The 25,998-nt window shown below is 39.0% G+C and overlaps 1 protein-coding gene across 1 annotated transcript; it reads left to right on the top strand.

Moving 5' to 3' along the window:
* On the top strand, positions 1-25,463 carry IFNGR1 (interferon gamma receptor 1). Its single transcript, XM_087817639.1, has 7 exons — positions 1-123; positions 10,520-10,634; positions 12,066-12,226; positions 15,793-15,962; positions 17,837-18,026; positions 22,850-22,974; positions 24,351-25,463. Exons 1-7 carry the CDS (start codon positions 39-41, stop codon positions 24,921-24,923), a joined length of 1,419 nt encoding a protein of 472 aa, XP_087673765.1. The 5' UTR covers positions 1-38; the 3' UTR covers positions 24,924-25,463.
* The last annotated feature ends 535 nt before the right edge of the window (positions 25,464-25,998 follow it).

The following is a 25,998-nucleotide window of genomic DNA, read 5'->3' as shown; positions in this document are numbered from 1 at the left end:
CCGCCGCCCGGGGCCGCGCCCCGCCTGTCCGGAGCAGCATGGCTTTCCTCCTCCTCGTCGTCCTCGTCACGCAGGCCGCGAGCAGGGCTGCGATGAGCGCCGCGGCTCCGGAGCAGTCCTCGGGTACTGTGGGTCTCGGCGCGGCGGGGTCGCGGCCGGGTGGGGACCCGAGGGAAGGGGAGGGAGGGAGGAAGCCGCGGCGGCCAGGAAGCCCCGCCCGGCGGCGCCCCGACGCCCCCGTTCTCGGACGCGGTGGGGCGTCGGTCGCTGTGGGGGCGGCCGCCGGGAAGCCGACTCCGGGTCTCTGCGGTTTGCTCACTTTAGTTCCCTTTCTCTCGCCTCGGTTGTTGCCGGAACAACAAAACTCGCCCCTCCGTTCTTCTGATTCACTTTTAAATAAATGAGTTTCCTGGTCAGCCTTTGTAAACTGGCCTCGGCTCATGACTTTATACTTAGGGCGGACCCCAAATCCTCAGGGTGGGAGCGAAGTTGTTCTTTGGCCAGCGGAGACTTGTGCAGTAATAGGCCTTCGAGGGTGCAAGGCGCGCACCCGCAGCCAGATTTGTCCGGTGGTGAGGCTCTTCACATAGCTTAGTTTCTGGGAGCATTTTATTTCCGCCTGTTTATTAGATTTTCCAGGAAACAGATGCTGAGAATACTTTTTTCCAAAGCTCGGTGTAATGGTGATGCTGAGCTCTAGTGTGATCAGTAAACCTCTTCTGCAAGGGGGTTAAACCTAAATGATCAGAAAACCCATTAGTCTTTTTTTTTTTCTTTATTGTTGAAAGTGTTACACATATCTCCCCCCCCCCCCATTGACTCCCTCCTTCCTCTCCCCTTCCCTGTCCATAGGTTATGCATATATGCAGGTAAGTTCTTTGGTTAATCTCTTCCTGCCCCCCCTCCTCCCGGCTGTACCTCAGTCTGTTGCCTGCTTCCATGTCTACGGGTCTGTTTCGTTCGACAGGTTTTGTTCATTAGATTCCACATAAAAGTGAGATCATGTGATACTTGTCTTCCTCTGCCTGGCTTATTGCACTTAACATAATACTCTCCAGGTCCCTCCATGCTGTCTCAAAGGGGAAGAGATCCTTCTTTACAGCTGCATAGTATTCCATGGTATAAATGTACCACAGTATTTTTATCCACTCATCTACTGATGGGCACTTGGGCTGTTTCCAGATCTTAGCTATTGTAAATAAAGCTGCTGTGAACATAGGGTTGCATATATTCTTTCTGATTGGTGTTTCAGGCTTCTTAGAATGTATACCTAGAAGTGGGATCACTGGGTCAAGTGGAAGTTCCCTTTTTTTTTTTTTTTTTAAATATATCTTTATTGATTTCAGAGAGAGGAAAGGAGGAGAGAGAGAGAGAGATAAACATCAATGATGAGAGAGTCATTGATCGAGCCCACAACCCGGGCATGTGCGCTGACCGGGAATCGAACCCCGATCACCTGGATCCTAGGTCGACGCTCAGCCGCAGAACCATGCCTGGCGGGGCAAGGAAGTTCCATTTCTAATTTTTTGAGGACTCCACACTGTTTTCCATAGTGGCTGCACCAGTCTGCATTCCCACCAATAGTGTACTAGGTAGGGTTCCCCGTTAGTCTTGAGTGTCTCCTTGGTGTCTAAAGCTAGCGCTGGCCTGGAAGAGGTCAGGGAAGCCCATCCTCCATCACACTTTGCAAACTGGATTTGAAGCTCTGTATTATGACTTACTCCATGAGCTCCTGTTAGGTGTGCTGCATTCATAGCCAGCTCTCCTTTGGCTTGTTCTTTAAAAGTCAAGCAAACAAATACTTAGGCATATTCCTTGGGACAGACATTGTACCACGTGTTGGGAATACAAAAATGGGAGTTACTTAGTTTCTCCTTTCAAGAATCATGATTATATATCTAACAGTTATTAAGTGCTAGGCACTGTTATTAAATTCTCATCACTTCTTGTTTTCACATTAACCCTATAAAGTAGGCGCTATTGGTATCTACCTTTATGGATGAGAAACTGAGGCACGGAGACATCTGCCCCACTTGTAGAGAGGTTGCTGGTACTCAGTGGGGAGCCTGGTAGTTGGGATCCAGACGCCAAGTTCTTTTTTTTAAATTAATTGAATTTATGGGGCTGACATTGGTTAATAAAACTATATAGGTTTCACCTGTACAATTCTACATCATCTGTATATTGTATTGTGTGTTCATCACCCCAAGTCAAGACTCCTTCCATCACCATTTATCCCTTCTTTACCCTCTTCTACCTCCCCCTCCCCCGTTTCCCTCTGGTGATCACCACACTGCTGTCTGTGTCTCTGAGGTTTTTGTTGTTTTTTTTGCTTAATCCCTTCACCTTTTTCACCCAACCCCCTTCCCCTCTGACAGCTATCTGTTCTCTGTTATCTATGAGTCTGTTTCTATTTTATTTGTTATTTTATTTTATTTTTTTTAAATGTTTGTTTTTTTTCATTGATTTCAGAGAGAGGAAGGGAGAGGGAGAGAGAGATAGAAACATCAATGATGTTTCTCTCTCATCTTAATGAGAGAGGAGAGTCACTGATTGGCTGCCTCCTGCAGGCCCCTTACTGGGGATCTAGCCTGAAACCCGGGCATGTGCCCTGACTAGGAATTGAACTGTGACCTCCTGTATTAGTTTCTTTTGTTCATTAGGTTCCACATATAGTCTGCAAACTGTCATTACCTAGGGGAAGTTAGTCATACACAAGGCAGCAATAGTACATTGTGATAAGAGCTTGAACTTACTGCACAGGCTACCAGAAAGCAACATATGGGTACCTGGCTCTGACCAGGAAGTCAGGAAAGGTAAGAAGATGACCCCTGAGTTGGAACTGGAGATGCAGAGACACTTGGTGTGTGCAGAGGAAGAGGCATGAAACAGCATGTTGAAAGTGGAATATTAAGCATTTTATTGTAGAATATGTGTATAAGGATACAAGGGGAGATAGGATGAGTGGAGAAGTGGGAACCAATTAATAAAGTGCCTTGTCATGGTCACATGTAACAGCAAAGGACAGAAACACAGGTTTGCCTTAGACAAAAAGAGGAATTGATCGGCTCCTAGAGTCTAAGCAAGAGTTAAATAGAAAGGTAGAGATGTGAGCTGGGCCTCAGAAAGCCGAACCAGGAAGTCAAACTGCCAAGACTCTCCATTTCTCATAACTCTCTTAGTGTTGACCACTTTCCCTACTTGGCAGGAATCATGGACTTGGACAGCTTTCAGGTTTTGACATTTTGCAGCTTCCTTCATCCTAACAAAATTCCAAGGGAAGGCTCTGATTTGCTGCTCAGTTTGGGTCAGGTGCCAGCTCACATGGCAAGTACATCGTTTCAGAGGATGACGGTAGGGGAGTTCCCAGAAGAGAAGTAATGTTCCTGAAAGAAGTACAGGTGCTGAACTAACAAAATAATCTGTTCACTATACCTTGCCCAAATCAGTGGGCAGCCATTGGATTATTTTAAGAGGAGAAATGATTTTATGCAGGATTAGATACGCTATTTAGAAAAACCATTCATCGTATAAAACAGGAGGGAGGCTAGTTAGGTTGCTGTGTAAGTCTGAGAGCAGTTCATCAGAAGTGGCGGTTGAAATGGAGAAATGAGGACACAGGTAGACCGGCATTTAGAAGGCTGAGTCGGCAGGACTGGGTGACTGGATGTGGAGAAGAGGATGAGTCAGGCTCCTGGCTCAGGCAGAGCATTAAATCGAGTGCCAGGCTCTACCTTCTGAGTACAGGGCCCTCCTTCACATGGCTCTTCTTGTGACTGCAGAATTTGCACATCCTTGAAGCAGGCCTTGGGAGTAGAACTGCCTGCCCATCCCCCATAGAAAGATCTGCTATGGCCTTCTGTACCCCAGCATTTTGTAAACACAGCTGTCAGTGACACCGCCATTTTTTCCAGTGCATTTTTAATACAGTTGTCAACTTTTTTCAGTGCATTTCTTTACATTTTGTTGTGTTCCCTATGCTTTTAAAATTAATTTAAAATGCAAAATCTGCCTGACCTGTGTAATTCAGTGGTTGAGCATCGATCTATGATCCAGGAGATCGCGGTTCAACTCCTGGTCAGGGCACATGCCTGGGTTGTAGGCTTGATCCCCAGTAGGGGCTATGCAGGAGGCAGCCAATTAGTGACTCTCATCATTGATGGTTCTGTCTAGACTCTCTCCCTCTCCCTTCCTCTCTCTGAAATCAATAAAAGATATATTTTTGAAAAATAAAAAATAAAATGCAGAATCTCCAGAGTATAGGAGGAAAACCCACAAGGACAACCTGCTTTGGCTCATGGTTAACTTCCCTGACTCTCCAGCACCTGGCACTTAATACACATTCAGTATGTTAACTCTTATGAGTAGTGGGTTTGACTCTATATTTGGAAGTTCGTATTAGATGAGGGGACCTGGTAGGAACAGGGAAACAGGCAAGGGATTAGAGCCAGTCTCTGAAAAATCCAAGTGGTTGGGAATATATTACTGTTACGGGCTTTTCTTTATATTTCTTAAGTGAATTTATAGGAAAAATAAATGCATGTGTGCCATATAATAATGAGTAGTGCTTCACTTTTCATACACTTTCACATATAAATGTAGTATATATTTTTAAGTGAATCAGTGCATGCTAGTGGCTACCTTCCAGTTTGATCTCCCACTCTGGGTGTTATCTGAAGAACACGCTATACTTTTGCACAGATGTGGGGCTCTTACCTCACCTTCTCCACTTTTTCAACTATACTTCTACTGTTTCTGACTTTAGAATAATGCTCTGGGTGTGTTTAAACTTCATTATTTTCTTTGGATTCTGTTCTTATTTATTTCAGAGATTTCAGATATTTAAGATAATGCATTTTAATTATACTTATCGAAAAAGTGTTAATAATTTTCTTTTTAATTTTATTCTGATTCATGATTTATATGGATATTGAAAGTTCCACATTTCAGGTCTACATAAAAGAATACTTAAAGAAGTGAAGAGAAAAATAACACATTTAAAAAGCTATCTTATAAAATTTGGCTGCACACAGCAATAATGCAGTAGTTGTATGAACTAAATCAATAATTAATGGTTCCATTTTAATGAATCAGAATGAGAACTGAACCAGAATTCTGACAGGAAGGAATAAGTTTACTTGTAATGTTCTTATTAAGGGAGTGTCTTTATTTTAGGTTATCCCAATGTATAGTAACCCGAATATATGGTCCATTTCAGCCATGTCCATTCTAAAGAAATGATTTACTTTAATACATTGGTCAGATTTTTTTTTTTTTAAATATATCTTTATTGATTTCAGAGAGAGGAAAGGAGAGGGAGAGAGAGAGATAGAAACATCAATGATGAGAGAGTCACTGATGGGCTGCCTAGCCCGCAACCCAGGCATGTGCCCTGACTGGGAATTGAACCCCATCACCTGGATCCTAGGTCGAGGCTCAGCCGCTTAGCCACGCCCAGCCGGGCTACATTGGTCAGATTTTGCAGTGGCCATCCTTTAATTGTGATAGTATAATAAGTCGGGCAAAATTACTTGAAGCAGGTGCTTGTGAAGTCATCTCCAATTCCTATTTATATATGAAGGTTATTTTTTCCCTTATTAAACTATCACAAAAACGACACTTAAGCAGCTTTTCTTAATTAAAATCAACAAAACTTTACATATTGTCAAGTCTTTAGATAACTTCTCTAAACCTTTGTTTTGTTATTGGTAAAAATATGTATAATATTACTTCCTTCATAAGATGGTTGTAGCGCTTAACTGAAATAATGCATAAAAAAGTTGAGCACATTCTTTGTCCTTTTAATGATTGTCATTCAATAATGTGCATCATTATTTTAACAAATATTATATATATGTTTTAAATATGTTTTATTGATTTTTAGAGAGAGAGGAACAGAAAGGGATAGAGAGATAAAAACATTGACAAGAGAGAAACATCATGGATCGGCTGCCTCCTGCACGCCTCCTACTGGGATCTAGCTTGCAACCCGGGCATGGGTCCACATTCAACCACTGAACCACACCAGCCGGGCAACAAATATACTTTAAAATATTAAATTGTTTAGTTATATATGAGAAATTGTGTTGGCTTAAAAAAATCTATAGGAGAAACTTAAAATAGGTTCAGCAGCTAACTTGTTCTTCTACCTTTTTTCTTCTATAGACTGAAAAGGCCTCTTTTATTTTTTCAGTTCCTACATTATTTCTGAACTTAGAATGACTTAGTCCAGAGGGGAATTAATCTTGAGAGATGACTACTGTCAGTGACTAGGTGGGTCTCTTCCAATTAGAATTCATTAGCATGCCAAGCAAACCCAATTAGATGAAATTGGATAAACATGCAAGAATAAAGTCCTGTGCTTCAGGTCAGAAAAGTAGATGAGCCCTCACTTGGTGGTGGTTTGAGTGAATGATCTGGGGGATTTTACCTAATTACAAGTTTAGCATAAGCCATTATTCCATATGTCCATCTCTTTTAAAAAAGAGGAAAGAATTTCACATCTAGAACATCACTTCTGAGCTCCATATTTTAAGAGAGAGAGCGAGCAATAAAACCAGAATAGTCACAAAGACAGGAATAAAAGAAGACTGCAGGGATACTGGGGGTCTGGACCCAGCTGAGGAACTATTACATAGAAGGTAAAATAGAAGTACTTTAGGTGTCCTCGAACCAATCCTTAGTTCTGCAATGTCTGCAGTACAAGAAAATAAGTGAGGATGTAATGAATAACACGATGGCTATAGCTAACACTACTACAGGTATGCTCAAAAACTGCCAAGAGTAGATCCCAGAAGTTCTCATCACAAGGAAAAATATTTAGTTTCCCTTATTTTCCTTCTTGTATCTGTATGAAACGATGGATGTTAACTAAACTTATTGTAGTTATCGTTTCGCAGCATAGTAAGTGGAGTTAGGCTGCACACCTTAAACTTAAACAATGCTGTATGTCGGTTATATCCCAATAAAACAAAGAAAAAAATAAAGAGAAAGAGTTGGAAAGCATTAAGAAAAATAGCCATTTTATCAACATTATAAAACCATTCCGGAGGTAGATTGTGAAAAAAATCTATTCTGAAAAAAATGCAAAAGTCTTGATTTTTTTCCGTCTGGATGTCTCGTCCCATTTCTCAGTTTGTAGTGTAAGAAGAAACATTTGTGAAAATACCCATGGTCCTGCATCTTCAATGTGCGGAGGGTGTTAGATCTTCCCTCCCCACGTTGCTCACTCAGGAAAGGGTCTGGATGCTTTAACTTGGAGCATTTGTTTTTGAGTGGTAGTGTCGGGTGACTTCAGATCCACACAAAAAAATTATTTACCGGCTCTTTTCCTCTCACTTCTTTTTGCTGCTCAGCTTGTCCTTCCTACAGAGAGGTAGGTAAGCAGATTGTGGAATGCTGTCTACAGCGTATGGAGTTCTGTTCTGCCACAGATGTACACATCTTCTAGGCAGTCTTTTATGCTGTTGTGTTAAAATCAGTGAAGAACTGTGGCTGTCCCTCTTTGAGTAGAAGCAGCAGGTGCTTTGGGCAGTTATGGGGTGGAGCATTGTTAGTAGCTAGCCCTTCTGTCCGTCACCATCCATCCAGAGGACATCCGAAGATGCCTGTAGATGTCTGCTTCCCCATCCACCCTACCTTCCCTAAAAATGATTAGAGAACTGTTCTGGCTGCTGTATTTTGGTCTTTGGTGACATCCCCATTGCCCCATCTAGTGGCACTGCTTCATGACTTGCTGATGTAATCATTAGTATTTTCTGTACCCTCCCTTGCTCTTTTCATATCCTGTTTCTTCTCATTGATCAGGAGGAAACAGTTGGCTGTGACCAGAACTCTTTTTTTTTTCTGCATTGTAACATGTGTTATGAAAAACTGATTCTTCTCTCATGTGTTTGGTTTTGTTAAATCCTCAGCTGCTAGTTTCCAAAAGAGGAGTTCTGGAAAGGAGATCTTAAAATAGCTAGTTTACTCTGGGTAGTGTGCACATACATACACACCAAATAACTCTGAATCCATATCCAAAAATAACAGTTACAGAAACTGTCTATCTGGCATTTTGAAGAGATGAAGAAATCTGTAAGATTATTTCATGCGATCTGGTGGGATCTTTCCTCTAAACTTATGAATAATACTTTCTTGCTATTTATACATGTAGTTTTATTTACATAAGGTAAATTTATTATGAATTGAAGTTTGCTATAAGCCTTTATTTCAATCAGAATATGTAACAATTTAAATTTTAGGTTACAAAATTCTGAAGTTTAATGAGAACACAATCATGTCTACTATGTGATTTTAGCTAAGATGACAAAGGCAGATATCTAATAACCACATGGTTTCTCTTCTGGTAGCATTAAAACCGCAAGTTATATCCTTTCATGTAAATATTTAAAAGTTTCTCCTTTAATGTACTAGTAATTTCTGTCTGCTGTAATCCATCGAAACCTCTTACTCCTGCCACCTGTCTTGATTACTTTGAAAGCTATGATTTAAGTCCTTGTCCTAGTCTAACCATGTCAAGCTTTTACTTAAATTATGGGAAACATAGTTTGATTCACATTAAAAACTTGTCTAACAGTACAAAACAGTAGTTTGTGGTTTTGTGTGATTCAGTAACCTCTTAAATATAAGTGGACTTTATTTGATATCCTAGTATATAGATTGACTTCTGTGTGCCTTTTCTTCTCAAATACAGAAATTTCAGATGAGTATATACAGTTAAAAAGTCATTCCCATTGGGAGTAGTATTTTAACAGGAGCTTAAAAGGAAGGGAAGAACCTGTCACTATTGGAAACTGGAGGAAGGCAGATCTGTGTTATGTAGTGGCAGAAAGCTTGGCTACACTATGAATGGTGCTTAGTGATCTGCATGACCTAACTGAGGAGGTTTCCAAACAAAGTGTTGAAGGTACCATGTAGTTTCTTCTTGCTTCTAATAAATGCAAAACTAGAGAGTAATCAAAGGGAAAGGCTGTTAAGCAAAATGAAACCAGGACCTGATGGTTTGAAAATTCTCAGCCTTTGGAGAGGCAAGAGATGCTAAAATTAAGAAATGGTTTCTGAAGGAAGTTCAGGTCATTGTGAGTTTTTTTTTAGCATCAGGTACCACTCCTTCTTATCTGGTTGCAAAATTATGTTTATATGTATAATTATTATTTGATATTAATGTTGAATTGAACCCAGGGTTTACCTTTTATTTCTCCTCATCCCTGCAGTGTAAGCTACTTGAGACTAGGCTGTTTCAGGAAGGTGAGGAACCCTACTAAGGAAGCCTCAGTCTACCCTGCTACACACTATTTAAGTAGATGTTTCCTTCAACAGAAAGCAAATATGTGTGTGAAATTAACACCTCATTTGACAGATGAAGAAATCTGAAATAACTATTTTGTAGTACGGCAGGAAAGAATCCAGATTTCATAATGTCCAACCCAAGGAATATTTTTATTAGAGCAGTCCGCTTGATAGAAACCTGAGTGATCATCATCATCAACTGAGGTGCTTTAAAAAGTGTACTTATAGCTCTCAAAATTTTTGAGGATGATAGTTATGTTCAGAAGCCACTGAACCTTGGTCATATTGCCATTCATTTATTTATTTTGATTGGATAAGTAAATCATGTTTAATAGAATTTTCCATTTGGGGTCATATTGCTAACTGTATCTAATATCTTCATGCTTATTCATAAAGAAGGGAGGGAAGAGGAGGTAGGAGGGAGAAAGAAGGGAAAGGAGGAAGGGAGGAGATGAGTGTGTGTTTAATTTTCCAAGGGGTGGTAGACAACAGCCTTTTACACTTACCGGAGGGTAAATGGCTACTTTTAATAACTAGATTGCAGTATTAGTAATGTCTGATGAAAAGATGTTAAAATGACTTCATGTGGCTCACATCTTATCAACAGAACTTTTATGACATGGTTTAAAAGAGCAAAGGCAAGAAGAAATATTGGATTTGTTTTGTAAAAAGCCCTGCACACTCCAGAGAGCAACATGTTAATGTAATTGAAATGTTCAATGGCAGCTATTCTTGTGCTATAGAAAAGGTATTAAAGGTCAATAATAGTACTGGGTGTAGGGTTGAGAGCCTAGGTAGTGGGATTTTAGAGTGAAATTGGCCATCCCTGGTGTAGCCAGTTCTTCTCTAGATATTAAATGCAATCTGTGGTATCATATATAGAAAATTCTAGTGATTAAATAAATTGAGGATTATTATTACAACAGAAAGTGCATTTATTTTAAAACTCCTAACACATAGGAATTTATTGTCCCATGTTATATTTGTGTTTCCCTTATAGGACAATGTTGCTTCAGTAATTTAAAATGAATCAGAACTCTTCTATACTTTTTTTAGTAAAATTTATTGAAATAATTAATTTATTGAAATTAAATAATTTTATTCTGATGAATTCTTTTGAAAAACAAATATTTTTATATTTGGTTAACATGGCTTCTTATTATAAGGTTTGCTAATGTTAATGTTAATTTCTTACTATTGTCCATTTTACTTTTTGAATCTCTTACAGTGCCTGTTCCAACCAATGTTATAATTGAGGCCTACCACTTTGATACAGTCCTATCTTGGAATTACCCAGTCATGCCGCAGAAGCCTGTTTTTACTGCGCAGGTGAAGAACTATGGGTGAGTGTTACTCTTTTATCGTTTTTATTGTTTTTGTCTATGTCCTTGCATATTCCATAATTCTGTGTTCCCTTCCATTATTATCCTTCCTTCTCATGTGGCAAAACTTCCTGAACTGCTTATAGACTTCTGGAAGTGCTAAGTAAGGATGCACATTCTTTTCAGAATAATTCCTGCCTCTTAGTTCTTCCTGTCAGAATTGAAGTAGACAAGTATCACTACCCAGATTTTTTTTTTTTAAGATTTTTTTTACCTCAAAATTTTTTTTTTTAACCTCACCCAAGGGCATGCTTAGAGAGGGAGGGAAAGAGTGAAAAAGAGAGAGAGAGAAACATTGATCAGTTGCCTTCCGTATGTACCCTGATGGGGGATCAAACCCACAGCCCAGGTATGTGCCCGAACTGTGAATTGAGCAGGCAACCTTTCGGTGCACAGGACAACACTCAACCAACTGAGCCACTCCAGCCAGGCAGACTTCACAGATTTTAAGGCATGAAATAAAGCTTACAGTTCTGTATTAAAAGTAATGTCTTCTTACTTCCTATAGTGTATATCTATTGTTGAGTAAAAAGATAAAAATTTCAAAAAAATTTTTGACAGGTATTAGGAGTCTTTGTAATGTGTTAGATTCTGTAATTGAATAATGATTCTGTTAACGGAAACTAGAGTTGTTTAAAGAGCAGATTTTTAAAAATTGTATGTGGGATATGGTTTGTACAGATCTTATAATTTGAATCGAGCCTCTTTATTTTAAATGAATTTGTAGTACTTCTGACTAAAGAGTAAGGGCTTCCTTCCTACTTTGTCTGCCTTTTTCATCTTATTCTTTTTCTTTTTCTTTTTTTAAAGAATAGTTTATTGATTTTTTAGAGAGAGAGGGAGAAGAGAGAAACATTGACATGAGAGCGTCACATCAATCAGCTGCCTCCTGCATGTCCACTACTAGGGGATGAACCTGAAACTCTGGTATGCGCCCTGATTGGAATTGTACCAGCAACCTCTTGGTGCATGGGATGACTCCCTATCAACTGAGCCACACTGGCCAGGGCCATCCTATTCTTTTTCATTTTTAATCCTCACCAAAGGATATTTTTTCCATTGCTCTTCAGAGAGAGCAGAAGGGAGAGAGAGAGAGAGAGAGAAACATAGATGTGAGAGAGTCACATTGATTGGTTGCCTCCCACATATGCCCCGACCAGGGCCAGCAATTGAGCCTGCAACCAAGGTACATTCCCTTGGGCGGAATTTAACCGGGGACCCTTGTCTGTGGGCCGACACCCTAACCACTGAGCCAAACCAACTAGGGTAATCCTATTCTTATTTAGCTCTACCAACTCCATGCTGTGAATGAAAAGCAAAGCATGGACACAGATGGTTCAAGTTTATATATTAATAAAAGTCGCCTTTGTGTTTCTTTAATCCTCATTTTAGGAAAGAATGGGTTGATGCCTGCAATACCTCTAATCATCACTGTAATATCTTTGACATGATTAATATGCCAAACGATCCTATCTGGGCAAGAGTTAAAGCTAGACTTGGACAAAAAGAATCAGCCTATGCAGAGTCGGAAGAATTTAATTTGTGCCGCAAAGGTGAGTAGAACGTATACACATCTAAATTTTAAACTTGAGAATATTTACACGTCTTCTATATATATTTGCTTTTATTAGCAGTTGCTAAAAATTATTACAATACCCAAGAAACATTTGGAGCAATTTAGGGAGTTCATGTCTTCCTCTTCTTCCAAGCCCCATAAAATAGGGCTAAGAGGTGCCCATCACTTTGCCTCTACTAAATTGTTACATTTCCATTCCATTTAAGTATGTGGATCAGTGCTAACTAGACTCTGCACTGCCCTTCTCCTCCCTATCTTTGTCATTCCTTTGTAAGTTAACATTCACTGAGGACTTTGGCAGTTTCTCATCTTTTTTGTCTACCTTAAATCCTCAAGGCCTGTGGGATTTTTTTGTAATTGTGGGTTTTTTTATATATATTTTCTTTATGTGTTTTCTCTTTTGTTGTTGTTTCTTTATCTTTGTTGTTGAAAATATTACAGATGTCCCCTTTTTACCCCCATTGATCCCCTCCACCCTGCAGCACCCCACCTCCAGGCTTTCCCTAGACCAATGTCTGTGTCCATGGGTTATACTTAATAAACATATAAGTTCTTTGATTAATCTCTCCCCACCCATTGCCCCCTCCCCACCTTCCCTCTGAGATCCCTCAGTCTGTTCCGTGCTTCTATGTCTCTGGATCCATTTTGTTCATCAGTTTATTTTGTTTATTCCACATATAAGTGAGATCATGTGGTACTTGTCTTTCTCCGACTGGCCTATTTCACTTAGCATAACACTCTCCAGTTTCCTCCATGCTGTCCCAAAGGATAAGAGATCCTTGTTTTTTACAGCTGCATAGTATTCCATGGTGTAAATGTGCCACAGCTTTTTTATTCACTCATCTACTGATGGGCACTTGGGCTGTTTCCAGATCTTAGCTATTGTAAATTGTGCTGCTGTGAACATAGGGGTGCATAAGTTCTTTGTGATTGGTGCTTTGGGTTTCTTAGGATATATTCCTAGAAGTGGGATCACTGGGTCAAAATGGCAGGTCAATTTCTAATTTTTTGAGGACACTCCACACTGTTTTCCATAGTGGCTGCACCAGTCTGCATTCCCACCAGCAATGACTAGGGTTCCCTTTTCTCCACTGTTGATGGTAGCCATTCTGACAGGTGTGAAGTGATACCTCATTGTGGTTTTAATTTGCATCTCTCTGATGATTAGCAACGTTGAACATTTTTTTCATATGTCTCTTAGCCATCTGTATGTCTTTTTTGGAGGAGTGTCTGTTTAGGTCCTTTGCCCATTTTTAAATTGGATTATTTGTCTTCCTTTTGTTAAGTTGTATGAGTTCCTCATATATTTTGGATATTAACCCTTTATCTGATGTGTCGTTGGCAAATATGTTCTCCCATACAGTGGGCTCTTTTCGTTTTGTTGATGGTTTCTTTTGCTGTGCAAAAGCTTTTTATTTTGATGCAGGCCCATTTGTTTATTTTCTCCTTCATTTGTCTTGCCCTAGGAGATGTATCAGCAAACATATTGCTATGAGAGATGTCTGAGATTTTGCTGCCTACGTTTTCCTCTAGGATTTTTATGGTTTCATGTCTTATATTTAAAGTCTTTTATCCATTTTGAATTTACTTTTGTGTATGGTGTAAATTGGTAGTCTAGTTTCATCTTTTTGCATGTACCCATCCAATTTTCCCAACACCATTTATTGAAGAGACTGTCTTTACTCTGTTGTATGTTCTTGCCTCCTTTGTTGAATATTAATTGACCATAATGGTGTGGGTCAATTTCTGGGTTCTCAGTTCTGTTCCACTGATCTGTATGTCTGTTCTTATGCCAGTACCAGGCTGTTTTGATTACAGTGGCTTTGTAGTATAACTTGATATCTGGTATTGTGATCCCTTCCAACTTTGTTCTTTCTCAAGATGGCTGTGGCTATTCGGGGTGTTATTGGTTCCATATAAATTTTTGAAGTGTCTGTTCTAGATCTGTGAAATACGCTTTTGATATTTTAATAGGGATTGCATTGAATTTATAGATTGCTTTGGGTAGTATAGACATTTTAATGATTTTTTTTTCTACCCTGTCTTCTAATTCACTGATCTGATCCTTAGCTTCCTCTAATCTGCTGTTTATTCCTTCCAATGTATTCTTTATTTTTGCTATGTCATTCATAATTTCCTTCATAGTTTCCGTATCTTTGTTCATGCTGTTGAGCATCCTTAACAATCAGTATTCTGAACTCTATATCTGAGAGATTGCTTATCTCCATTTCACTTAGCTCTTTTTCTGGAGACTTCTTGTTCTTTCATTTGGGGCTTATTTTTTGGTCTCCTCATTTTGGCTACATTTTTGGGTTTGTTTCTAAGTATTAAGTAGATCTGCTAGGACTCTCATTTTTTTTGGAGGATCTCTGGTACAGGCCAATGTTAGATGCAGTTTGTGACTGGCCCTGAGTACCCTGGTTGGAGCTATCAATAACCCTAGGCTTGAGGTCTCCACTGCTGGGGCTGGGTGCGTTTGGAGAGGACCAAGATACACACCAAAGTCTGCTTTTCTAAGGGCCCGGTGGCAAAACTGATCAGGCAAAGACTCAAAGCATCCTGAGGTCTGCCTCTGTCTGCAGACTGATTAATCTGATTCTCTTAATGAGCCTCTGGCTGTAGAAGCTCCACAGGGTTGGGCAGCTGGTTGTTATCAGTCTCTTACTGAGCCTCAGGCTGTAGAAACTCCTCTGGGCAGGGCGAGAGGCTCTCCAGCAGGGTGGTCTCTTCCACAGCCCATTCTCTACTTTCCCTTGAAATAGTTTTATTCCCCAGAGGTCATGAAACCTTTGTCATCTGACACCTATACCCTCTGTATGTCAGATTCCTCCGAGATAGGTTTGTCAAAGGCATACTCTATGCCAGAAGGTATGCTAGGCCCTGAGGATACATTGGCGAGTAAAAATAGACCTGCCTGGCACACAGTAGGTGTGCAATAAATATATGAAGAATAGTTAAATGGTCCACTGACAAAGTCCCCAGCATCAAAAGACACATAATAAATATTTGTTGAATGAATGAGTATCTAGTTCTGATTTTCACAGTAAAAATTGAATGTATTTAGCAGACTTTTATAGAGCCTTCATGCCAGACATTCATACGTGTTGTAGATACAAAGAGTTACTGTGAGGGTTTAAAGATAACTAAAATGCTTTTTCTGAAATGGTTTTTGGAAAACCATGGTGTGTTTTTTTAATTCTTCAGAACCAAAGGTAAAGGAAAAATAACTTCTATTATGTCAAGGTTTTTTACCAAGATTCATGACCACCTGTTTTTCTTTAGGACTCGAAATGAATTTTAAACTGTTACAGAGGAGCTTAGATTAGATAAGAATACTTCTTGACTGAAAGGATATATTAAGCATTTCTTTACTAAGTACACTTAGAATATCTTCTTGATCTTTTTAGAATGGTTTAAATGTGGTTATGCTTTAGAACAACAACAAAAAGAGTAGGTTGAATGATTTTGGTAATTTTATACAATGTACTATAAAGTTCCAGAACCAACTAATTCTACTTCTTTTTTGCCTTCCCCCCTGCCCAGGGAAATTTGGACCACCTAAACTGGGTATCAGACATAAGGAAGACAAAATCATTATTGATGTATTTCATCCTTTAATTATTGTAAAGGAAGAAGTGCGGGGAACCATGTATCATGTTAGTGACTGTTACACATTCACGTACAAGGTGTATGTGAGAATAAATGGAAGTCTGGTATGTTTCTATTTCATCTTTTTCAAAATGGGAATTTTTCTGTCACTAACATAAGTTTTTTCCCTATGTAGTGTAAGAAAGTAGAATGCTTATGAATATTCAGGCAAGACTTATGGATCCTAGGTTTTGGTAAGAAAAATGAAATACGTATATAAATGCTATTGAATGGAATTGGTGGCGTAGTTAATCACTAACGCTGGCCAGGTGAACAAGTTTAAGGTTTTTCTTTGTCTTGTATAACAGAATAACCCTAATCTAGGATATTAACCTGTATATTTTCATTTCTTCACTGGTAAGATGAGAATAATTTTAATTTTTTCTTCCTCGTTGGTAGAATGTAAAATTACACAAAGTTCTAATTGGAGTCATTGTTTTTGAGAGAAAAAGCTAACAGTAGTATATTATGGGGATATAATTATATTCTAGCACTGGTGTGCAGACCACGAATTACTCTATTCAGCCCATTTGCCACAGTCCTACCATTCCTTTATTTAACAATATTTGTCAAGCATGTGCTCTGTGCCTTCTAGGCACCAGGAGAGAGCAGTGAACAGTACGAACAAAACTCCAGTGATAAGTGCTATGGAGAAAAAGCAGGGAAGGGGCTTGAACAGTAGAGTAGGGGCAATAGTGACTTTCCATAGGGTGGTCAGAGCAGACCTCACCTGCTGGACAAGGTATTACTGCAGCCAGGGCTGGTGGAGGTGAGGAGTGAGCTCCATGGATAATGATGGGGAGAGTCTTTCAGGCAAAGAGCCTGGCGGAAGGACACCAGGCACATGAAGGAGCAGCAAGGCAGCACAGAGTGCAGAAGCAGATGAGAACACAGTGGTCACTGGGGCCATGTCTCTTAGGGCATTGGAGGGATCTGACATTTTTCTAAGTGAGATGTTGCACCTCTGGAAAAATTTAAATAGAAGAGTGACATCTGATTTAGGTTTTAAAACATCACTGTGGTTGCTAGCAGAGTTGTTTCTAGAGTGCAGATCTAACCATATTACTTCACTGCTTAAAACCCTTTAACAAATCCCCATCAGCAACAAATACCTAAATTCTCTTTCCTGGCCTTCATAATTTGGCCTCTTGCATCCTTTCTAGCACCCTGTCTCCTCATTCCTTCCAACCTTATTTTCATTCATGCTTTGGTAAACTGTTTACTATTCTTAGTTCCTTGTAAATAACACGCTCTTTCATAGAATGTCCTTTGGCAAATTTCCACTCATTCTTCAGTATTCAAGTGGCGTATCATCTCCCCCTTTGAATTATTTTCTGATACAGTAGACTGTTTCCTCTTCTATGGTCTAGTTATTCCTACTTCCATATAGAAGTCCTCTTGCAGTACTCATTACCTTCTTATGTTTCTTATCTCTCTTCTACACCATACAGTAAGTTATTTGAGGTTAGGCACCACAGTCCTCCCTTTGAGTTTTCAAGCCCTAGCACAGGTAATACTCTCACTTCAGCTGGTTGAGTGAATGATAAACTCCCAGAGATTGCTTCAATCCCTTCTACATTTTACAGCCAAGAGATTCTACAGCCTTAGCATAATACCTTTATTATTCTTCCTATAAGATGCTTTTATTTCTCACCAGCTAAGTTTCTAGCATTATAGAAAATGGACTAATGAAACATTCCTGCTCTTTGTTTTTAAATTTATAATCCCTATAAAGAATATTTTGATGGATACATCATGCTGAAGTAAGAAATTGACTTATCATTTGATGTCAACACTGTTTTCAGACATGTTCAACAGTCATCACATATATGCTTTCTCCAGATGTTTGGCCAGTGTAAATATGGTGATTTCTTTTTTTTTCCTCCCAGATTAGAAGGGGCCATGCATTTTTATTATATATGTGTTTTTTTTCATACAGATGATAGAAACAAAGAATGTACAGAATGAAGATGATTGCAATGAGACTCAGTGCCACTTCAGTATCCCAGTGCCCTCACTGAATTCTGAGTACTGCATTGCAGCAGAAGGAGTCACAGATACATGGTCTGTTACAACAGAAAGGTCCAAAGAACTTTGTATTAACATTTCTGATCATAAGAGCACAGAAGGTAAGTTACTGCCATTTTTTCCCTAAATATAGGGCGTGATAACTAACACAGGGTAATGTGAAAAAAGGAAATTGGCAATTTCAGTAATTTCTGTTCTTGTAAAAATAGTTCCGTTCCTGAGAGAGGTTCACAATTACAAATAAGGCCATTTCTCAGGCATTAAAAGATACAAAACCACCAATTTGGAAAGCCATGTGATAACCTTTTTGTGCAGGAAAGAAATATACAATAAACACATAAAACTGTGTGCACAAATGTCTGCACCTCAGGATTATGCATAATAAAATGTCAGTTTATTTAATATAGCAAGATGATATATATTTATCAAAATATATATTCATATATGTTCTTTTTATGAGGACAGTTAAGTTTAAAAACTGAATAGCAGGAATGTTAATTGATTAAAATTTTGTGACGTGAACTGCACAAGCACTGGAAATTAATATTAAAAAATAAATATAGATTGTTTTAAAAAATGGATTAACATTTAAAAATAATTTTTAAAAATTTTATTGTTGAAAGTATTACAGGTGTCCCATTTTTCCCACCATTGACCCCTCCACTTCGCTCCCATCCCCTCTAGCCTTCACCCCGTTATTGACTGTGTCCATGGGTTATGCATATATGCATATAGCTTCTTTGGTTAATTTCTTCCCATCCTCCACCCCTCTTCCCTCTTTCCTCTGAAATATGATCATCTGTTGTATGCATCAGTGTCTCTGGATCTATTCAGTTCATCAAGTTCTTTTGTTCATTAGCTTCTTAAAGAAGACCCTTCAACATTTCCTGTAGTGCTAGTCTGGTGGTGATGAACTCCTTTAGCTTTTTCTTATCTGTGAAGCTCTTTATCTGACCTTCAATTCTAAATGATAGCTTTGCTGAGTAGAGCAATCTTGGTTGTAGGTTCTTGCTTTTCATCACTTTGAATATCTCTTGCCACTCCCTTCTGGCCTGCAAGGTTTCTGTTGAGAAATCAGCTGACAGTCGTATGGGTGCCCCCTTGTAGGTAACTAACTGCTTTTCTCTTGCTGCTTTTAAGATTCTCTCTGTCCTTAACCTTTGGCCTTTTAATTATGATGTGTCTTGCTGTGGGCCTCTTTGGGTTCCTCTTGTTGGGACCCTCTGTGCTTCCTGGACTTGTAAGTCTATTTCTTTCCCCAGGTAGGGGAATTTTTCTGTAATTATTTTTTCAAAGAGGTTTTCAATTTCTTGGTCTCTTTCTTCCCCTTCTGGCACTCCAACAATACGAATGTTGGGCCGCTTGAAGTGTCCCAGAGACTCCTTATAATATCTTCCTATTTCTGGATTCTTCTTTCTTTTTCCTCTTCTGGTTTGGTGTTTTTTGTTTCCTCATGTTCCAAATTGCTGATTTGATTCTTGGCGTCCTCTACTCTACTGTTGATTCCCTGTAAATTATTCATTTCTGTTCGTGTAGGCTTCATTTCTGATAGGTACTTTATTATGTCATTGATGATCTCACTACTTTCCTTAATAGCCTTACTAAGATCCTTGAGCATCCTTATAACCATAATTCTGAACTCTGTATCTAGTAGCTTTCTTGGCTCTATTTCATTTAGTTCCTTTTCTAGAGATTTTTTTCTGTTCTTTCCTTTGTGACATGTTTCTTTGCCTCCGACATTTTGGCTGCTTCCAGGTGTTTGTTTCTATGTATTAGGTAGAGCTGCCATGTCTCCTGGAATTTGTAGAGTGGCTTTGTGTAGTAGGTGTCCTGTAGGGTCCAGTGGCTCAGCCTCCCCAGTCACCTGAGCTGGGCCTTCTAGTTGCTCCCCTGTGTGAGCTGTGTGCACTGTCCTGTTTTTGTTGAGCCCTGGTTGCTGTTGGCATCACTGGGAGGAATTGACCCCCAGCCAATCAGCTGTGAGGACCATCTGCAACTACAGCCAAAGAGCTGCTGTGCTGGAGACACCCCTATGGAGCAGGGTTTACTTCAGTGGAGCTTTGGTGTTCACCAAGTATTCCCCTTGAGTGTGTCACTTATGGATGCAGTAGGGTTGTAATCCATCGTGGTTGAGTCTGACCATCAGGTACACTGTCTCTGGGGCCTCCCAGGAGGCACAAAGTCAGCCTGTGCCAGTGCCTTGCCCAGGGCCACCCAGCATGAGCTTCACAGCAAACTGTAATTGGCTGCTACTTGTGCTGGGCTTGGAGGTGTCCAGGAGAGGCCAAGCTATGAACCAGTACAGTTGCCACTAGTGCCATGCCTGGGGCCGCTTATCAAGCCATATGGGGCACGCTGCTGCTTGTTTGAGAGATTTTAGGAAAGTCCTAAGCATGAGGCTCGAGAGGCCACTTGCACAGAAAAGCCACAGGAAATGGCTTGGATGAGCCTGCAGGTGGGGAGGGGCAGGGTCTCCAGGATCACCAGGGCGGAGCCAAAGGTGAGTCAGGTGCTGGCAATTCAAATATGGCGCCTGCCTGCTGGCTGTGTGGGGGGAGGACTTGCCAAAGAAGCAATAGCCTCTGCTAGCTCTTCTGCCTGGGAGGAAGCTGCCCCTCCACCTCTCGCCTGGGTCTCAGGCAGGTTAGTTCCTCCCCAAGTGTCCCAGGTCCTTTTAAGCTGCTGCCCGGTTCTGGGCTCCAAGGGAGCACGTCTGAGTGAGTCCATGCTCGGGCCTTCAAGAGGAAAGCCTGGGGCTCCCGCAGCCTCTGAGAACCTCAGCCACAGTCCCTGTTGGTTTCACAGCCTGAAGTTGTGGGGGCTTCTCTTCCCAGCCTGGAGCCCTGGGCGGGGGCCCGATGTGAGGCTTGGACCCCTCACTCCTCTGGGAAACCTCCGCTGCCGAGATTCCCTCCTGGGTTTACCCCGCAGCACCGGGTGTGGGCCTGCAGCTGCGTCTCCATGATTCAGCCCCGATCTGCCCGCGTCTCTGCCCCTCCTACCGGTCTTGGTGCTGCTTCAGTTCCCTGGTTGTAGGGCTTCTGTTCAGCCAGATCCCAGGGGGTACTGAGTGATGGTGGTTCTGTATTTTAGTTGTAATTCTGATGTGGTTGCAGGAGGCGGTGGGTACGCAGTTACCTACTCAACCATTTTGTTGTCTCATCAAAAATAATTTTTATTTCATCATCTTTTCCTGTAGGTACCATAACAAAATTTGGGCCTTTGATGTTTAAAAATTTTAATGTTCATTATAGGTAATTTATAAAATAAAGCCAGAAGAAAACAAAATTATCTGTAGTTCAACTATCCAAACAAATACTTAGTTATTAAAGTTTGGTGGTTTTTTTCATCCTGTTTTTCTTCATAACCATGATAATAATATATAGTATATATATTTTGGTATGCTAATTTAAGCATATATTATAAATATTTTTCTGTATTATTTCACACAGTTTATTAATATTATTTTTTAATGTATTTAGAATATTTCATCATTAGATTGTATTCTATTTAATGTTCCTCAATTTTTGGACTTTCCGATTATTTATGGATTTTCTCTATAATAAATCATGCTTTGATGACTGTTCTTGTGTATGTATATTTTTCCAGTTGTTAGGATGTTTTTAGAATATATTTTCTAGGTTTAAAATGTACAAAAATTTTATGATACAGATATCTTTTTAAGAATGGAAATCTAAGCTGAAGAATGAGACCAAACACCTAAAACGTAGTATTAATAACTTTTAGGCCATTTTATACATGAGGGTTTCAAATAGGTGACTTATAATAATGCAGTAAGTACATTTTATGCCAATTTGCCTGGTGCTATTTTGAAAAATTAAATCTTAACACACAAAAATGGTGATTTTCAAATTTTGAATAATGACCAGTAATTTCCTGACCAATGGGGAAAATAAAAAATAAAAGGAGTAAAGGCTCAAAAAAGGAGAAAGAAATGCAAATGACCCAGATTTACTTAAAACACACACACACAGAAATGCCTGAATTATAAACTGGGCCGATATTGTGGCCACACGGTGGCGCCACTGTGACTCATAGCAGCATCCCTGCCTTGCCTATTCAGTGCTTCTAAGCCCAGTGCTGGTTTAGTTATGTAGTTAATTTTATCTTTTACTATTGTAATAATTTGTTTTCACATCCTGTAACAGGCATTCATTTTTGATACAAGCATTCATTTAGTAGTAATTTTCCAGAATTACTATTGCAAAGAAGTAACTTTGGAATAAGAATGTAAAGGTAATGAAATGCCCTGAAAGAGGCCAAGCACCACCATGCTATGTATTGTTAATTAGTAACAGAGGACTGTAAAAAAAGTACTGAAGATTGTACTGTGAAAATAAGAAGCAGCATTAGAGAAAAACACATGCCAGTGATTATAGATATATATGCTGTGAAACAATAGTCAAGGGGACTTTATTCCTGTACAACTTTCCTGTGTGTGTGCGTGCATCTGTGTGTCTTTATAAGTATTTGCAGTCTTGAAATAAATATAAAATGTTAACAAAATTCTATGGAGTGGGACTGGATTCTTTTAAGAGTTACAGACACTGAAATATATTTTTTAAATTCTTTTTTTGCCTCTTTAACTGAGAGAGAAGCACAATTCTGAAAACCTATATTTGGGGCTATAAGGAAATATTTAGGAAAAAGCTATTTTAGCCACGTTGTGTCATGACAGGGTAGTCGCAGAAAGTTTAGAACCGTGGAGCTGGGAAGAGTATGCTGCTGTCTAGGGCAGGAACGTAACTTTTCTCATCTCTCCTGACTTTGCTGTCAGTGTTCCTTAATGCCCTTGACTGTATTACCTGATGTAACCTATATAGAGAATAGTTCACGGGCTTTATAACTATTTGTTTATAGCAGCATTCCACCGTAATTCTCATTTGTGGCTCTTCTCTTTCAGATCCTGTTTGGATTCCGATTATTGCTGCTCTCCTCCTCTTTGTAGTCATTCTGGTGCTCGTATGTTATGTCATTAAGAAGATAAATCCATTTAAGAGAGAAAGCATCATGTTACCCAAGTCCTTGGTAACATATTTAAATATACTTCTTTAATTATATACACTAAAATGTTTATCTGAACCTTTTTGATAGTTTCTTAAACTTTTTAAAGAGTAGAATGATGTTCAGCAGCATGTCACCTACCGTAAATAACTCAAATTACCGCACATCCCAAACCTTGTATTTTTCACTCTGTACCAGGTGTTTTCTTATGCATCTGGCAAAAGTATAGTTAGACAAGTCTATTAAGAAGCTTGAAGTCTAGTGGGAGAGAAAGATAAGTATTCAGTGGGTGTACAGTGTGATAAGTTCAAAAGTAGAGGTTTATATACTTGCCAGTGAGGACTTTGTCCAGAGGCAGTGAGGCCTGAGCAGTCCTGAGGGACAGATGGGAGTTTATCCAGGTATTAAGGGACAGTATGTGCTAAGGTCCAGCATCGAGAAAGCATGGCTTTTGAAAACCTGCAAATACGGAAACACTTCACTGTGGTTAGAGTGTAGAAGGAAAGATGGCCAAAAGTGAGACTAAACCAAAAGTTTGACATTTTAATATCTAACATTTAAAATCCTTTGTACAATGAAAAGTACATTTTAAGGGTAACAATTATAGCTTTTTAAGTCACATATGATAATAATATCTGTGATATGCAAAGGGCACATTTAAGTTTGGTATAAATACATTACATTTAAGTAAAGTGGGTAAGAACTATGAACAGGTAGTAGACAATTTACATATTATAGTACTCATCCTTGCTGGTAATTAAGCACAAAGCAATCTTATGCCATTTTACACCCACCAGAGAAGGAAAAATAAACCTGAATATCCAGGAGTAGCAGTGGTAAAACGGGTTATATAGCCTGAGTGGGAAAATAAGCATACAATGGGTATACAGTGTTGTAGTTCCATAAACATGCCCCACCCTCAAACTTAGTCCTTCCATGCTTAAGACTTTATTCTAAAATAAAAAGACATGTAAGAGTATTTCAACATGTTCTGTAAATAGTAAAAACTGTTAACACTTTAACATCTACTGTTAGAGAAATTATTTAATCATTGGTGTAAAGAACTTATATGAGTTATTAGAAATTATAATCATGAAGGAAAATGGTAAAAATATTATATAAAGTAGTTGGACTTCCATTACAAATTTAACATTCATATGTGTGAAAGGTAATACACCAAAAAAATAGCATATATTGGTGAGATAGTAACTTTTAAAAAATTGTTTCTAATCTTAACATAGTACATTTTCATTAAAAATAAAGAAAAGGCAGCCACTAGATTTTATTATACTGTTCCAAATATGCCATTTAGTTGTCCGTTAGCCTTAGACCATTTTTTTGAGGATAGGTACTTAAGTTTAATAATTATTATTTTTATTCATTGATTTCTCTTCCCTTAGGTGTCTGTGGTAAAAAGTGCCTCTTCAGAGGTAAAATCTGAATCAAAATATGTATCACCCATCACCTATGAACCAATTGTCCTTGAGAATGAGAAGGTGATCTGGGAAGAGCAGCCATCTCCAGCAACAGTTTCAAGTATGCAGACTGAGGACCATCCAGGAAAAGTAGAACCTAGAGAAGATCTTTGTAGTGAAACAGAAGTGGGAGACACTGAAGAAAATATTCCTGACATTGCCCCTGGTAGCCCTCTGACCCCAGTAAAGAGAGGGGATTCTGTCCATTCAGGTAGTAACCAGTCTGAACCCTGCAGCGTCGCTTTAAACTCTTATCACTTGGGAAATGGTTCTGATAGTGGCCTTGTGGAATCAGACAGTTTATCTGACTCAGAATTTCCTCCAAGCAGCAAAACTGAAATAAAGACAGGAGAACCAGAGCCCATAATGCTGAGAAACACTACCACCTCCTTTGGTTACGATAAGCCCCACGTGCTAGTGGACCTGCTTGTGGATGAAGGTGGTAAAGAGTCCTTGATTGGCTACAGAGTCACAGAAGCTTCCAGTGAGTTTTCATAAGATCAACCAAGATGCACCAGCTTGGAAGGATCTGCTTGTCCTGAACAGTTTTTCTGCTTTGATTTCATGAAAAGATCATGATTTCAGAAATCATATCTTTTTTATATTAACCAAATGGAGTACCTTGGTTTAGATAAAAGTGTAAGTCTGTTTGGTACTGTCACATTAGGTCTCAAAGCTGCAAAGACTGAAAACACACCATTATGAACTTTTCCATATCGATAGTTTATGAGTAACAGTTAATACTCTCTAATAAGCCTGCTTTCTATGTCAGTAAGTGATTCTTGCAGGTCCTCTTTAACACATTAAGAGGTATAATGGATTTCTTTTCTATGCGTCTCTGGTTTTCTTTCCAAGTTTATGTAAAAAAAATACTTTTAAATGTTTACTTTCAGAATAAATCCTGGAAGCTTCTCAAAATTGCATTTAAAATTGAATTCAAACAAATTGAATTAATAGAGTATATAAAAAGAAACATAGGTATAATTTTTGTGGAATGTCACATTTAGAGATTTTTAAATAAAGAATTTTTAAAGTTCATTTTGTATTCATTTATTCAAGCACTTTGGCAGTTAACTAGAATATTTTTTGTCTATTTATTTGTTTCCATGCATTATTGCTATAGATTCATTTTTAAATTATTCCTATCTGATCTTTAAAATAGTTTAAAAATAATCTAATCCTTAAAAAATGGCCCTTTTATGCCTATATTTCAGTATTTATCACCCAGTGTGCAGACCACTGTTCCAAGCTGTTTGGGGGGGAAAGAAGACTGACTTCTAGAGCATGTGGATTGAGGAACCTCTACCATAAAAATGGTGGCCGAAGCCATGGGAGTGGGCGAGGGAGCCCTCAGAAGCACTGGGTGTGAAGAGAATTCCTAATGAGAGGCAAACCAAGAATTAGTTAATATCTATCTATATTATATAAGGAGTTCTTGGGAATACGAAGGATAGGAATTTTAAGACTCAATTATTAATTGACTAAAAAATTTTTAAGTATAACTTACATGAGTAAATGAACAAATTATGGAAAACTATTTCTCCTCACTTAAAAGTGCAAATTAAAGATGCAT

The sequence above is a fragment of the Miniopterus natalensis genome, chromosome 5 (assembly GCF_054644295.1).
Source record: "Miniopterus natalensis isolate mMinNat1 chromosome 5, mMinNat1.hap1, whole genome shotgun sequence".
NCBI classification, from domain to species: domain Eukaryota; kingdom Metazoa; phylum Chordata; class Mammalia; order Chiroptera; family Miniopteridae; genus Miniopterus; species Miniopterus natalensis.
The sequence above is the reverse complement of the archived record's forward strand: the minus strand, read 5'-3'. Positions and strand labels throughout refer to the sequence as shown.